At 32.9% G+C, this 16,906-nt stretch overlaps 3 protein-coding genes and 1 long non-coding RNA gene across 5 annotated transcripts; 2 read left to right on the plus strand and 2 right to left on the minus strand.

The window, feature by feature from the left end:
- Nucleotides 1-778: 778 nt before the first annotated feature.
- AT4G07940 (pre-mRNA-splicing factor CWC22-like protein, putative (DUF3245)) lies at nt 779-2,435 on the plus strand (the record flags this gene model as incomplete). Its single annotated transcript, NM_116864.2, has 5 exons — nt 779-1,031; nt 1,127-1,170; nt 1,778-1,877; nt 2,032-2,039; nt 2,201-2,435. Exons 1-5 carry the CDS (start codon nt 999-1,001, stop codon nt 2,433-2,435), a joined length of 420 nt encoding a protein of 139 aa, NP_192534.1. The 5' UTR covers nt 779-998.
- Nucleotides 2,436-5,089: 2,654 nt separating this feature from the next.
- AT4G05275 lies at nt 5,090-5,330 on the minus strand. Its single transcript, NR_141857.1, has one exon. It is a non-coding gene; the product is annotated as an other RNA (long non-coding RNA).
- Nucleotides 5,331-6,166: 836 nt separating this feature from the next.
- AT4G07950 (DNA-directed RNA polymerase, subunit M, archaeal) lies at nt 6,167-8,121 on the plus strand. Its single transcript, NM_116865.3, has 3 exons — nt 6,167-6,477; nt 7,213-7,431; nt 7,712-8,121. Exons 2-3 carry the CDS (start codon nt 7,236-7,238, stop codon nt 7,834-7,836), a joined length of 321 nt encoding a protein of 106 aa, NP_192535.1. The 5' UTR covers nt 6,167-6,477; nt 7,213-7,235; the 3' UTR covers nt 7,837-8,121.
- A 2,457-nt stretch (nt 8,122-10,578) lies between these two features.
- Nucleotides 10,579-13,973, minus strand: CSLC12 (Cellulose-synthase-like C12). 2 transcript variants are annotated; one of them, NM_116866.3, is made up of 6 exons: nt 13,831-13,973; nt 12,679-13,532; nt 12,292-12,600; nt 11,935-12,225; nt 11,729-11,842; nt 10,579-11,577 (listed from the first exon to the last, which is right to left on the minus strand). In NM_116866.3, exons 2-6 carry the CDS (start codon nt 13,438-13,440, stop codon nt 10,954-10,956), a joined length of 2,100 nt encoding a protein of 699 aa, NP_192536.1. In that variant the 5' UTR covers nt 13,441-13,532; nt 13,831-13,973; the 3' UTR covers nt 10,579-10,953. The 2 variants fall into 2 exon arrangements, with proteins under 2 accessions (NP_192536.1, NP_001328773.1); NM_001340568.1 differs by lacking the exon at nt 13,831-13,973 and having other exon boundaries at nt 10,625-11,577; nt 12,679-13,663.
- Between the last annotated feature and the right edge of the window lie 2,933 nt (nt 13,974-16,906).

Raw genomic sequence — 16,906 nt, forward strand, 5'->3', positions numbered from 1 at the left:
AGTGAGGTTTTTGCCATGAGTCTCTATTGTGGTTGTATCTTTCTGTAACAATTTGAGCTCTTAGGTTCTTTCTACTTCATGATTTGTTGCTTAGTGTTTGTACATGTTAGTAGTTTGAGATTATGTTGATTTCTATAGAGTTGGTTATTTGAAAGGCGATTTTGGTGTAGTAATTTCTGATAAATCAAAAGTTTTTTTTTTCTTTGTGGGTTTGAGATTTTATCAAATCTTCTTTTGGTCTGTGGAGAAGAGAAGTCAGAGGTTCTTTAAGTTTTGCTGCTTTCAGCTTTGATAATGTCGTTTCTATGGTCTCTTCTCTAGTTGTATTAAAGGGTTTTGTTTTGTTGTTTCGTTTTCAGCTTTGTTCGTGTAGGAGAGCAAGTCTTTGGAGTTGTTCACGTCTTTGTTCATTCAACGACAGTTTTATTGTGAGTGGCTTCTTTATTGTTCATTGTTATTTAAGCAGAGTCTTGGTTTATATATTGAGTCAATTGTGTCTCTTTAGAATCATCTTTCATAACACTTTCCTTTTTGTTTTCGTAAACTGCATATCATCTTATACTAATCTATTTGACTTTATCTATGCAGCTGCAGTATTGAATTCTATCAGCTTGTTTACCTCACCTATCAATGTCAACTATCCATGGTAGTGATGTGAGTATCTTCCCCTCTAAACTCATATTTAGTTAATGCTTCTCTGTAATTTAGTTTGATTTTTTATATATGAAACTAAGAGTCTTGCCTGGAGTGATGAGCAAACTCGTTTGTATCTTCAACTGAGATTTGATGAGAAGCTTAAAGGAAATATAAGAAAACACATTGTGAATGAGGCTGGGAGACAGTCCATAATAGATAAGTTTTATGAAGTGTATGGGGTAAGACATCAATGGAAAAAATTTGGGAGCAAATTTACCACTTGCAAGAAGCAGTACGAAGCTTTCAGGAAACTGACTCACAATAGAACCGGACTTGGTTATTTTGCAAATGGGTTCATTGACATGTTTGAGGATTCGTGGAACGAGCGGTGTAAGGTCAATAACTCAATATTAAGCTTCTTCTATTGGTTTATGAGTCCATTAGTGTTTCTGATTAGTGTTCTTTTGTTGTTCTCATTGTTTGTTTTCAGGAATGGCCTGGAGGTAGGAAAATAAGTCAGCGGATTGAATTGTGGTATTATTAAATTGCTAGACTTTGGAGTTGGTTTTATTATTAAACCAAAGTCGATTTAATTCAATTGAAAATATACCAAATTATTTAATTGAGATTAAAATTTGGTTATTAGATTAAATCATGGATTATTATTGGAATATAATAATCTTGATCGGTTAATCTAAACCATTGCAGATTAAGATCGTCGTTGATCCGCGTTAAGCTTCATTCTCTATACGATGTCTTACCTCCTAGAGACTTCACCTAAATTAATCGGAGCGTGTTGTGATGTTTTAGGTAGTAGAATTGATTCCATTTGTGATGAAGTTGTGTCACATAATTTCAGTGGGGAGTTTTTTTTATAGTGAATTTTAAACCACAAAAATCTTCACTTGTTGCTATTCTCTCATTAGGGATTAGGTTTAGGGACCAATTCAAAAAGTTTGTGAAAAGAGCACGAACATTGCTTTTGTCTTCGAAACTATAACAACTTCTTGGGTTAACTTGTTGCATTCAACTAGTGATTGGCCAATAATACTACTATTTAATAAGAGCTTACTGAAAAACTCGCCTATGAACTTGTCTTACTGCAGTAAGTGAAGTAAGCATATCACTTCTGGGACTGTAGGAACTTGGGTGGTGGTGATACTCTAGTAGCAATGACAACGGAAACGGAAAAGAAGAAGGGACCAACACAGATTCTTAAAACAGACAAGGCAACTAAACTTGTAAGATTTTTTCCTCCTTGAAGCACAAAAATCCTTGAATCAAAGCTAAAATCTAGATATTCTTTTTTAGCAATGAGATATATTTGTAAGTTGCTAACTTGCGTTCATATAATTTGGTTTCAATCTCACTGCTTTGAGTTTGTGCGTTTTGCAGGCTGAGAAGTAGGTTGCCAATATGACTAGGCCCACAGAGGATGATCCTATTGAGATTGCACAAGAAGAACGGCCACACAGATGAACGCAAATATCTTTTTACATGTTAATTGGCATTTTGTTTGAGAAACGGAAGCTGAATATAAGTATCGTTGTAACCTCTATGTTAGGCTTGGACTTGGTGCTCAAGTGTCACGACAAAAAAAGCGTAGACCCTCAGACGACCCTCTCGATCAGAAACTAGAAGCCAAGTTTGCTGCAGGGAAAAGAAAAAATGCAAGATTGGTTGCAGAATCTGCTGGTTCTAGTAAGAATGCCGGTGATGACAATGAGGATGGTGATGAATCAGAAAGCAAAAGCCAAGCATTTGGTATGAAAAAGAAAAATACAAGTACGCCTCATTAGAGTTTGTGATGTACAATATGGTTAAAAGTCATGGCCTTGACATCTATTTCTTTTTGCGCAACAGATATTTTACATAAATCATATGGCTTTTGCTTTATTGTATAACTTTAAAATCTCTACGTCTTTGATATATGATACTTAGAATATTCTCCATATAATACTCTACCAGAAAATAAAGAGATTCATACCGATATCACTTGGACCATTTCTAAAGATCCGTCATTTTGGAAACAATATCAGAAATGAAGAAAAACCTTCTCTAACGTAAATCGAAAATAGGTAATTTAATTACCGTAATTAATAATAATACCAATTTGAACAAATATCTTTTGCACTTCTGAAACGGTTGCGTCTTTTTATCCTAATTTTCGTTAAAATATATACGTTTATGTTTTTACGGCTGTTTTTTTTGTCACATTTTTTCGTTAAAATATTTATGATATTTTTTTGAATGTTATTTTGTTTGACTACAATAGTATCTTTTCGCAGATAAATGGTTGCGTGCGTCTTTTTATCGCAATTTTTTGTTAAAATATTTACGGTTGTGGCTTTTTATTGCATCTTTTCGTTAAATTATTTATTGTTATCTTTTTTGACAGTTATGTTTTTTCAACTACAGTCATATCTTTTCAGTTTAGGGTTGTGTTTTTTTATCGCATCATTTTGCTAAAATATTTACGATTTTTTTTTTTGATAGTTATATTTGTTCAAAATACAATTGTATCTTTTCAGTTTGCGATTGTGTCTTTATTGTTGCATATATTCATTTAAAGTTACGTCTCTACATTATATTTCTTTGCATTTCTTTTCACTACTTTCCGTATAAACAAAGTTGTTTATTTAAATGTTTATGATTTTTGAACTCTATATATTTGTCTTTCTTCCTAACCATATTTTGTTCATTCACACATATTATTTGTTTTATGATGAATTAAAAAATGATAATCTGGAAAATGGCTCCAAATTCTTTACTCTCTAAACTATTTATAAACATACTTACATACATCATTTTAATATGAAAGAAATTGCTCTAATTCTTGATCTAACCAAAGTTTTTTGGAATCTAATAGCAATAACAATCTCAATAAATGTCTTTTGCATTTCTAAACGGTTGCGTTTTTACCGCAACTTTTCATTAAAATATTTAAAATTTGTTTTACGGTCGTGTTTTTTTTGTCAAATATTTTTAAAATATTTATGGTTATGTTTTCGGACAGTTATACTTGTGTAACTATAGCCGTATCTATTTGATTCTGAATGGTTGTATCTTTTTATCGTAACTTTTTATTAATATTATTTGCGGTTGTATCTTTTTATCGTTATTTTTGTTAATTGCATATTTTGGTAAAACTTATGTAATAATTCGAATATTTGAATTATTATTATAATAATTTAATACATAAATATTAGGCTTGGGCGTTTGATTATGCTGTTCTAGCCTCTTAGGATCCATAAGGGAACCAAAAAAGTTTCGGTTCGGTTCAGATACTTAGAAAGAGAGCCGACAAATTACCAAATTCTAATAGATATCGGTTCGGTTTTGATCATTTTACTCAAAATACCAAAAAAAGAAACGAAAAATATCCGAAACTTTTTTACCAAAATAATAATGGTCCAAAATATTAAAAAATTAACAAAACTTTTTTGGGTGATAGGTTTTTTAAAAATGTATTGGCTTAGATGTAGTTTTGTATAGAGTTGACCAAATATTTTTTGGTTCGATTTGGGTATCCATAGATATCCGTTTCGGTTTGCGTATACCGTATATCCAATATCCAATATCCAATGGATAGTTTGACTGAGATTCAACAGGAGTATTTAGTGGTATCTTGATACGAACCGGAACCCTTTTTCAGCTTGGTTTGGTTTGGTTCTTTGGTTCCGGTTTTTATGCCTTGATCGTTCTAACTTCTATCGTTAAGTGAAGTAGTGGTTACTTTTCAAGAAATTTTACAAAGCCGAAATACTAAAAAATTTGGGGTCGATTGGTAACGACTGTTATATTTGGCTATACAGACTTTGACTATAGAAATTTTGGTTGTAGAGAATTTGGCTGTAAAGACTTTGACTTTAAAAACTTTGGCTGTTAAAGTATGATTGGAACTAAAAACTGTAGAAACTGTTACTATTATTTTTACAATATATATTTAGAATTGTGAATTATTTGAAAATGAGTTTTGTGATAATATACTAACAAAATTAATTTATTATAAGTTTTAGAAAAATACAAAATAAAATAAATAGATAAATATACTCAAATCTCAGTAAATAAAAAATATATTTAATCCATATAAAGATCTGATTAGGTGTTTTGGATCAATGAACTATCACTGTGATGCAATTGATGCAAAAAAATAATGAAAACTGGATCTCTAAAAAGTGAAAATAGAAAGATGATTATTAATTAATCAAAATATTTTTGAGTTAAATTACTTATTGATAGAGAAATTGTTTTTCATTTGTCATGGAGAAAACGAAAAGAAAAAAAAAAGAAAAACAGATTTTATTTTATTATTTGTTTTATAGCCCAAAAAGTCTCACATTGTGACTTTAAAAAACTGAACCTGAATTGAATAAAATAAAGCAGTTAATTTATTTTCCATCATCCGGGAGTGTGAGAGAGTTCTCTCTCTTATCTCTCTAATATCTTTTAGAGAGAGAGCCACATCCAAGTTTCTTTTGATGTTCCACAAAATCCATTAACGTCGTCCAGTTTCTTAACGCTGGCTTTGAGTCTGACATCCACCGGCTTCTCATGCAGTAGTTGGTCAGCTTCTTTCACGGCATCATCTGGCTTTGTTAGCAGAGATGTCCGATCCGCCGTCCGTCAATGCTTTTCACAGCGTTTGTCAGCTTGCTTCTGGCATCCGTCGGCTTCTTAAGCGACGGTTGGCTGGCTTTGGGGTTTTGTTTTTATTTTCGTTTTCTCTCGATTCATTTTGCTTTAGTTTGTTTGGATTTAGTTTGCGTTTTAATCCTTTGATTTGACTGCATAATTCTCTGATCCTTCTTTGTTTAAAGAGCTTAATTCGATTTTCAAGCTAATTTTCTCAATTTTAAAAATCGGATTTGAAGTTGCGGATTGGAGTTGTCGTTGGATTGATTTTAACGTAATTGAGGCTAATTTCTTCTTACCAAAGCATGTGAATCGTTTTATCTTTCCTGTTTTTTAGGTTTAATAATGGAAGCCTTGTCAGCTTATCTTTTAAGTCGATGATCCCGGAATTCATGAACTGCGTTTATCCATGGAAGATTTCAATTTTGCAGATCTAACGGCGAAGTTTGTTTGGGATTCTCTGAATTTGGTGGTGATGTTCATCGGATATTGTTGAGCCTTGATGTATTGATGCTCGTTACGACTTTTTCCGGTGACTAAGAATTCCTTTCGGTTGCAAACTATGTCGGCTGACCGACGATGACCTAAAACTCCGACGTCTCACGTGTTATCATCATTGTCTCCTTTCGTGACACGTGTATCTGTGCTGGACATGATCGACTCTTCCTTCAACCAGTGGTTTCATGAATTGTTGGGCTTATGTTTGTAATGGGCTTCTTTTTGCCGTCTCTGATACCGGGTTTGAATAACCGGTTTGAGCGTTTGTCTCTTTGTACTTGAAGTATTGTAAGATGTTATGCTTTTAATAAAAAAAACTTTTATGTGAAAAAAAAAAAAGAATAAAATAAACCAGTTACCTCAGATTCCTTGGATACTTCAAAAATGTCGGTTTGCCTATGAATCATAGACTTTAAAAGCTTTTAAATTAAATAAAGTCCTTAAAGTGGGATTAGTAAATTTTTGGCTTTTAATTTTTGTTCCAATCAACCCCTAAGACACTCAAGAAAAGAAGAAGAAGCATAAAAAGAGGCCTAAATGCCCAGAGAATTAAACAAATGGGCCTTAATATATAAACAAACATCAATCTCTCGCCGTCAAAGGTTACATCTATCGCCGTCAAAGGTTCCATCTATCGCCGCCGCTGAGACCGCCACTTTAGGCCGTCTCGTCCGCAATCTCCGTAACCAACACCACCCGCATCGCCTGGTAAGCTCGATTTTTTAATCATTTCGATCTCATATGATGTCGATCTGTTCAATCTTGCGAATTCGATCTTTATTTTGTTCTGAGATTTAGGGTTTCACGAATTTGTGTTCTAGGTTTTCTGGCTTAATCATTTTTATTGTTAACTGTTCTGATTGGTTCTTATGCTTTTGGTTACACAAAGATCTCGACTTTTTGTTGACTCTGTATGCAAATTTGTCAAAAGTCAAAACGTTGTTACAGAAACTCTCTTTCGTGCTTGTGTTTATGTATGAACAATAGCTTCGCTATTGGGTTTGTTGATTTCACCACACTTGATTAAATATGTATATTCTATTGAAAATGTGGTCAATCTTGGCAATAAAAATTGAATTGTTGGTTTAGAATGTGGTCGTCACTCGTGAGTATAGATTGGATTAGTGGATCGAATTATTAAGTCAGTGGATTGAATTGTGGTATTATTAAATTGCTAGATTTTGGAGTTGGTTTCATTATTAAACCAAAGTCTAATGAATGTAAAGTTGAATTTATGGAAAAGTATTGGTTATTTCCGGTTAAGAATGGATTACTTGAATTATAAGTTACTTCATGACCTGCCTTGCTATTAAAGTAAAAACTGGTTGTTACACGAACACAGTAGAACAATGTATTAAAAACAGCCCTTCCCTCTCTCTGTCTCTATATATCTGTCTATATCATAGTTTTATGAATTGATTTTTGTGGGGGATGATTTTGCAGCGAATTGATCGGTGAGGTGGAAGATGGAGTTTTGTCCCACATGTGGGAATCTGTTGCGCTACGAGGGAGGTGGGAGTTCGAGATTCTTCTGTTCCACATGTCCATACGTTGCCAATATCGAAAGACGGGTTGAGATAAAGAAGAAGCAACTTCTGGTTAAGAAATCTATAGAACCTGTTGTTACTAAAGATGATATACCCACAGCTGCTGAAACAGAAGGTATTTTCAGTCTCTGGTCTTCTCTTATTCTAAATTTAGAACTGTGATTAGTTAGTTAGTCCATGCTCTGTTGATTGGTCGACTAAATTCGTAAATACTTTAAAGTTGATTGGTGGAAATCAGTTACATAATTACTCATGTTATGGAAAGGGCAAAAACAATAATGCTAAAGTGGTATTACATCATTCATGGTATGCAAGTGCAAAAACACTTGGGGAAAGAGTAGAGTAGACTTTTTGTTCAATGACTTTCTCATGTTGGGATTGTTTTGTTTTAACAGCTCCATGTCCAAGGTGTGGCCACGACAAGGCGTACTTCAAATCAATGCAGATTCGTTCAGCAGATGAGCCAGAATCAAGATTTTATAGATGCTTGAAGTGCGAGTTCACTTGGCGTGAGGAATGAACCGATGATCATCACCTTCTCTGTACCCGCTAATTTTGCAATCTTCTTTGAGTTTGTTTTACCATTACAAAGTTTGTAGTTCCTCTATGTACTCTGGTTCTTTCTGTCTCAGAGCTCAAGAGTTTCTGTATTTAAAACAATCGATAAAATTTTGGAATATTGTGCAAAGTTTTAATTTTTGAGGTGAAGAATGTAAGCAAATTGATCTGTTTTGAGATTTTTAGTATCAAGACTGCGATGTATTTGTTATTGCATTGGTATTTGACTTCTTCCTCTTCCTCTGTTAACGTAACCTCCAGATTTCAATTTCTCACATTTCTTCGTCTTCTTAGCAAGAAGATGTCTAAGCAGAGGAAAAAAACTGTATTAGCCACCGTTTTTCGCAAGTCATGGTACCACTTAAGGCTCTCGGTGTGCCATCCCACTAGGTTCCCGACTAGCAACTAGTTCTGAATAGGCGAAGCTTTACGAGTGGCAGCTCCGGCAAGCTAAACGTATGGGACGAATAGCTAGCTCCACTATCGACTTTGGTCGTTCTTGATCCAGATGGCAAACGGATCGGGTATGGTGCTACTACTCTCAACGCCATTTATTCTCTCGCTCGCCATTATGAGAAATCGGGTGTTGATCCTGGTCCCGAGATACACATTGTGTTGACAGGTTAGATTATTCATACGATGGAAAGTATTCCTCACACTTCCTTATCTTGCAGCTCATGACCCTGATAGTCTTGTTCCTCTCCTTTTTGATCATATTCTTGCTACCGCTTCATGTGCAAGATAAGCTTTCAAAGACAACGGTGATTTCCTTTTTTAAGCTATGTAAAACAGACAAGGATGTGTGGATGCTGATTTTTGAGTTTCATTTGTGAAGGTGGATTATTTATTGGAGACGTCCTTCCTTGTTTTGATGCTTTTAAAATCACTCCCCTAAAGAGGCAGCTTCCATAGTTACTGTGCCTAACACTCTCGATATTGCCTCCAACCATGGTGTTATTGTCACATCCAAATCTGAGTCTCTTTCTGAAAGCTATACAATCAGTTTAGTCAATGATCTTCTAGAGAAGCCTATAGTAGAGAAGCTTGTCAAGAAAGATGCGATCTTACATGATGGACGGACACTCCTAATTAACACTTGGATAATATCTGGGGCAGAGCATGGTTAGACCTGATCGCTCTTGGATGCTTGTGCCAACCCATGATCTTAGAGCTTATTCCTAAAGAATGACATTGTAATTCACACATTACTCTTCTTGAAGTTGACATATTGTAAATGCAAAATATCAATGCCTTTAAAGAAAACAAAAACTAGTTAAAGAACTGCAAATATCACATGAAACGGAAACCATCAGTTTCTTTTCACATTTTTGTATCTCTTTTCTGTTTCATATTACACAACAATTCCCACAAGCTTTTTTGAGCTTTATTTTGAGTTCTTCATTATATATAATTACTAGATAAGGTCCGCCTATATAGGCGGGTGTATAGGCGGATGTAAGATAAAAATTTATTCAAATATTCATTAAGAATATTTAAATTTTAAATAGTAAATATTGATCCAGACATTTTTTCTAATATTTAATTTGGAAATATTTGTATTAAATAAAATTTTAATCATACACATTCAATTTTACTATACATTTTAATTATCTATTTCATCATAATAAATTATCTTGTAATTCTACACACTCCATCTTTCTTTTTATGGTAATGTGTAGGGGACAAAATCCTCGTATAATATATTCATAACATAAAAGTACATTCGGACACTTCATGGAAACGACATCCCATATGTATCCTCTAACAATATCATACTTACACCTGTGAGAAACATCAACTAAGTACAGACCAAGCGATAACTAAAACACATAATTTGCTAATCATTTCACTATTCATTCCTATACACATGAGTAACCCGGACTATCATGTCCTTATACACTCCATCTTATTGATGATATTTGAATTTTAAATAGGAACTCACATACTTTTTCAGTATTTAATTTAGTATTTCCTTAAACCAAATTTTAATTTTACAAATTCGATTTTACAATATAATTTAAATATCTATTTTACAAGAATAGAAAATATAATTTATTTCTTTACACTCCATCTTATTGATAGTTTTCCATTTTTAGTTAAAAAAAATTTTAAGTTAATTATTTAGATATAAACATATAAATTAGTATATGTAAATATGATTTTTTTAGTTTCCTATCTTTTTTTTAGGAACAAAGTAAAAAAAGCAACTAACACATGTCAAAATCTGATCGATAGAGTTGACACGTGTCATGATCCTATGAGTTAGTAACTTTGAAAACCATACTTTATATAATAAGATAATATTCTACTAGGGTTGGGGCCATTGAACCGAACAGAAATTTTTAGTTTTCTGTTCGATTTGGGTTCACTCTGCGAAACCGACTGTCATAATTTCAAGGGTTACACGAGAATTTTAGTTTGGTTTGGGTCGAACTGATTGATTTCTCGGGTAACTCTCGGCTAAACTTAGATCTGTTTTCACCAAAACCCTAAATTAACGGAAAATATCCAAAGTTAATCAAAAATAACCTATTTTAACCCAAAATATTTTTAGAAATTGTTGGTTTTGCTTTTCAATTAATTTAGATAACTTTTAGAACTATTTCGGTTAACCGATAACCAAAGAAACCGGCTTGGTTTGGTTCGTCAACCGAAGTAGCAGCCCTGCCTGAACAGACAAACTATAGATGGAAATCTAGACAGTTTACCGAAGTAAGAGAAATTGTATTATACATTGTAAAGGTGTAGTTGTCTTCGATTTTCCCAAAGTTATATGATCGTAAAGTCTCTTAGAGCTAAAACAATTTGCTTTCATAATTGAACAAAACTTTCTTACAAAAGAGTTGTCCCCATTTAATCGAAAGAATAAACAACTGTGGGCAAACCCAAAAGAGAGAAAAGTTAAAACCTTACACATTCACTACCAACAGAGTTAATCCATGTCCTTCCTCAATGAAACCGATCTATGTTCAATGTTGTATTGTATTTTTTTGGGTCCAGACCCTCTTCCTTTTTCTCTTCATGTTTCCTGTCTTCTACAACGTCTCTTCTACAAGCACTACTTCAATCTCTTTGAGTGTCATTCAACTTGTTCTCCAATAAGATCTAGACCCACAAGTAAGAAAGATATTCCTTGAAACAAAAGGAAGTAGAAATGGATTCCTTGCGCCGATAAAAGACTTCGAGTTGCCGCGGTCAGTAACAGAAACGCTAGAGATAGCTCCTTCATATAAATCCTATTGTGCTTCTTCTTCTTCCTCTTAGTCTTTTCCGCCTTTTTCTCGGCTTCGGTTTCGGGTGCAGACACACCTCTCTGATGTTTAGTTGTCTTTTCGTCTTTTTCGACTAACGCAGCAAGATCTCCTTCTGATGACCGTCCTGATTTTTTTGTAACAACCCATTCATAAGCACTTCCTAGCTGAAACAAACCCGAGACCATTGCGTTGAACTTAGTCACAGACATTGTGTTCTCAAAGAGAAGGTACGGGACGATAAACGGAAACGACTTCGGGGCGGGAAGGATGTTGAGGAAAGACATTGTGGCAGGTATGTAGCAAACAACCCAAGCGGGAAGCTCAGCTTCGGGTACAAACATAGTCATTGGCAGGATAATACAAAAGAGAGTGAATGAGTAGAATGGCAAGATTAGCTTCCTCAGGAGAAAGAAGAGGAATATCAAATTGAATTTCTTTCCTATGCTTATCTACAAAACAAACACACAACTATTAACCACATATAATACCAAAATTTAGAAAGTATTTTAGGTATTTTTTTTCTATATACCGTTGCACAGGTTGTAAAAACGTTATTTTTTCATTGAATATAATTTAACATTAAATTAACCGTTAGCGCACCTTTGATTTAATGACCGCGGGCAAACAAAGACGAAATAGTTGCATAGGACCTGAATGCCATCTATGTTGCTGTTTTCTATAAGCTTCATACGATTCCGGTAATTCACATTGGCACTAAAAAAGGCAACACATAGTATGACATTAGCTAAGAATCTAACAAACTAGTTTGTATTCGTAATAACAACAACATGTTATTGTTACTATACCTCAACGTCATTTAGGAAAACGAATTTCCATCCGTGAAGGTGAGCACGAACCGCAATGTCCATATCCTCGACGGTAGTTCTCTCGAGCCAACCACCGGAATCTTCCAAAGCTTTGATCCTCCACACACCGGCTGTCCCGTTAAACCCGAAGAAATTCAAGAAGACACTATTCACTTGTTGCTCAACCTCAAAGTGAAAAGCCAAGTTAATATTCTGTAATCTTGTCAACAAGTTCTCTTCCTTATTCACAAAAGACCACCTAGCTTGAACCAATCCTATTTCCTCATTGTCCTATCAATGAAAACACAACTGATTTAGTATACAATCTTTTCTTGGATCAAATTAACCAATTATTACCTTAAAATGAGGAATGGTCTTCTTGAGGAAATCAGGTAGAGGTTGAAAATCTGCGTCGAAAATCGCAACGAATTCGTAGTCTTTAACATAACTACAGTTCATAGCAGACTTAAGATTACCAGCTTTGTAACCTTCTCTATTAACACGGTGACGATACACAATGCGTGCACCTAGCTTCTGCCATTTATGAACCTCTTCTTTAATCAAACTCTGCGTTATCGGATCATCCGAATCATCGAGAATTTGAATCAAAATCTTCCCTTTAGGCCAGTCTAAGTTACACACAGCTGCAATAGATTGCTGATAAACCTGTACAAAAACCAAAACTTAGTAAAAATTTGTAACCAACTCAAAATTTGTTTTAGCTTTTGGGTTTTTGGTTGTTACCTCTTTCTCATTACACATAGGGATTTGAACAAGAACCATAGGGAGGAAAGCACCATTATCACCAGATTCAAGATCAGAGATAGAATCCGGTTTAGGAACCGGTTTAATCTTCTTAAACCGGATCCAAAAACAACCAAGACAAAGAATGAGTCTATCAAGACTCTGAACAAGAAACAGAACAATGCAGCCATTAGCAAGAAACTGAAGAGGAGGAGCAAGATACTCAACACGAAGCAAAACCCATCTCGTGTAAACCCAATCAAAGAACCCTTTATTGAAGATAAACTGAAGCTGAAGCTTAGAAGTTCCAAAGCTCCAACCTTTGAAATAAGCAGCAATCTCAAAACCCAAAAGGATTAAAGAAAGCCATAGAAACACCTTTAAGCAAGAGTAGAAAAGTTTCGATTTCTTCGTATGGTTTTGCTTCTGTAATGAACCCACTCCCGAGGAGGAGATTTCAATGTCTGTACGGCCGGCGGCGATACGGCGGCGCACGGCGGTGCCGAGAGCGAATAATGCAGAACCGAGAGAAGTGAGACAACCTGCGGCACGATGAGCTTTGAGAAGTAGAACCCAAGTGAGCTGTCTTGCGTTCTTGTTACGAGATTTCTCATGAGTTCTTACGAGGAAATCGTCATGAGAAGGTGATTCAAGTTCCACCATTGACCAGTTATTAGGGTTTTCCATTTTGACAACGACTGGTGTTCCTTTACGAGTGTTGTTGTTGTTTCCTTTAGCCCACCATTCAAACTTTGGTGCCATTTTTTTTTTCTTCAAAAAAGAAAAAACAGAGAAGAAAGAAGCTAAAGAATGGATCTCATTGCCAGCTAGAAGATTGATGGAGACGCGTGTTACTGTAATAACAAAAAGAGAAGAGAAGATGTAATCATGTAATGAAGAGAACTGAGAAAAAAACTCTGTTCCCGAGATAATTAGAGAGTATGAAAATTGAAGAAATTTAAAAGACAAAGAGAGAGAGAACAAAGTGGTAACAGCTCAACACGTTTTTTTTATTATATTAGCAGATTTTGAAGAATATACAAAAAAAAAAAAAATTGAGAGAAACAAAACAACACCCAATGGTCAAATTGTTACGTTGAAGGAATTTGTAGATTCCCAGAATAAGGAAATAGGATCAAAAGATATGTTTACCAAATTTGTTCTTCTTCGAAAGACTCCACTTATAATCTTCTGATGATTTTGGTACAATGTTTACAAAAAATCAGATCTTTGATATTCCGCGTGTGATATTAACTGGGATTAGAGAAATTACCTCGAGTTAATAATCACACGCGAAAGAAAAAAAAAAAAAAAAAGAGGAAAGTAATCTAAAAGGATTATTTTTTGGAGAATATCCGCAAAAGACAAACGTAAGGTAAGAAGAAAGTAAAAATAGAAATGTGGATTTGAGTTGAGATATGGATTTTCTGTTTTTTTTTTTTTTTACTGTGGTTAAAATTGTAATGAGTGGGTGAGAGAGAAAGATAAGACCAAGTCTTTGGCCACACCGTTCATTTAGACATTTGCATCCTAATTTGGCGTTTTTTGGTTTTTTTTTTTTTTACTGACATTTTTATTTAGTTAAACATTCATGATACTATTCTCTTAGTATTGTCTTTATCTATAAATCAATATAATTTATCTGCCAATTTCTTCTAACAATATGATGTTGTCTAGGATTTTACAATCATTGAATGGAATATAGTTTCTTGATTCCACTCTAACAGAGGTTTTGATTGGTGACAACCAAAAAAATATATGAATGTAGGAAAAACTAAATGAAATGATTATGAATATAAAGTTCTTAAAAATAAATATAAAATCTGCTAGAATCTAATACTTTTAATTGAGGAAAACTTTGAAAAGAGTATCTAAGAAAATTTTAAAATGACATGAAATGTAATTTATATTTAGTTTTCTCATGTATACATTAAAGAAACAATTGTAATCACCAAATAGATATAATTAAATATAAGAAATTGGTATAAAAATATTTTAGATAAGTATTAAATTTCAAGAATTTAAATTCCCTTGGTATGTTTCACTAATAATTAATTCAGAAAGTAATTAGAAGACAATCAAAATTGAATAAGAAAGAATTGATATCCAATTATATCATATTTTTTTAGTTTTGATCATTATATTTCTTCTTTCTTATTTATTGATCCTTATATAATAATAAAATGAATTATCACATCATTCATATAATTAACCAAATTTAGTTTTTTGTTTTGTTTTTTGAATGAAGATATATTACCCAACCAGATTATTATTTTACATCGGCAATGAAAATAAATGGTGTTTCAAAAACATATTATATGAGGTCCAAACTAATAAAACGACGAAAGAGTAGCACACATGATTTTTTTTGATAATATTAATTTGGTTTCATCTAAATCGATCTTTTTGAATGTACAATTAGATCGGAAAAAACAAATATTATTATTAACTTAATAAAATAGTATAAATAGTTTATATAAAAGAAAACATTGAAAATACTATAAGTAGTTCAAATTGATCAAAACATTTTCATATTATTTTACTTGATCAGATAATATAATTATTTTTTATGAAATCAGCGAGTTAATATTATAAACATCAACTAAACTATACATAGTCTTAGATAATATCACAAATATAAAATATTTTGAATATTTAATTTACTGTATATTCAATTTCTAAATATCTATAATTTCTTCATATTAATTTATGATATAATATTTTAGTATTTACATAAATTTTTATTTGATAATTATATTTCCAGTCATCTTTCTTTTATTTGTAAAAAGAAAATCATCACATCATTTATATAACAATAGTATAGTTTTTTTTAATAATTTTGTTAATTTATACATAATACTAAAAATATTCAAAATAGAAAACTTAACTTAATGTGTATATATCTTATACTTTAAGAACATATGTGTTAGTCTACAATACCCTCATTCATATGGTGGAATGGGTTAGGATTTAATGTTTAGGGTGTCCTTTGCGTCTTTGCGGCTTGAACTGCCAAGTCATGCTAATCCTAGTCCGATGCAAGACACATTAATTGAAGTTAGACCATGTTGACACTCATAAAAGTACAAATACATTAATGTAAAAACAGTCGCTTATATGATTATATATGAGACTATAAAATCTGCACGGTTATTATGAGATCAGTATTGGACTAACTTATACTTTTCTTTCACAAAGATACTCAATACATTAACATCATGTTAACATAAAATCTTTCACAATTCAATAATTTAATATTTTTAATATGTTTAATAAGGTAAATCGTTATTTCGAACTACCCGTTTCTAAAATTATAACTTAAAATTACCGTTTCTGATTATATTTATAAAATTACTATCTTTACCGAGACTTCGAATAAAATAATATGAAGCTTTATTGACAATTTCGTATCGAGACTATAGTTTCTCATTCCTGACAGATTTAAAGTTTGAGAGTTCATACAAAAGTAAACACGACGCAGTGCATGATCAATATAAAATTTTCATTAACATCTCGTGTCAGTTTTAAGTTTAATGGTTGCTTTGATTTTATAAAATAACTTTTGTCGGTGATAGTTTGTGGTAGGCCACGTTTAGACTTGTATTGTATGGCCGTCTTTTGGATTCAAGATTCCTCTGCATAGATTATTCAAATTGCATTAGTTTATGGAGAAAGGAATATGGATATGCTAAATCAAACATTAAATAAATTTAGATGTTTATAATTCAGCTGATGAATATGACATATGCATTGAATGTTAATTGGAAGAGAAGAACTACGTAAATGTCAACGAGTTTTTAAAATTTAAATGGCTTTTTTTTCATTTGATTACATCATTAGTAATATATAATCTAATTATATTATAATAAACACTACATGCAATATATACGATTACGATGAACATATACCACGAACAACGATTCTATGATACATTTTTTCCATAACATTCGAATCCACCACGGACAGTTTTGCATGTATTATATCTGATGAACATGTTCTCCATTACCTCACCTATCTTCTAGTAATAGTTGCTCGATAAAATTGGAATTTATCTCTACAAACCCAACTTCAGTCCACCTACAATTCGATAAGTTACGGATATATGATTTTGATGTTGGCTTTTCACCTCTTATGAATGTGCTTTCGGTCTGCAATCAAAATTTGTCTCCTTTCAACTTTGATGAAGGTGCTTTACAGCTAAAAGAAAAAAAATTAGAAGCTTCAACTT

Source organism: Arabidopsis thaliana, chromosome 4 (genome assembly GCF_000001735.4).
Source record: "Arabidopsis thaliana chromosome 4, partial sequence".
In the NCBI taxonomy this organism is placed as follows: Eukaryota; Viridiplantae; Streptophyta; class Magnoliopsida; order Brassicales; family Brassicaceae; genus Arabidopsis; species Arabidopsis thaliana.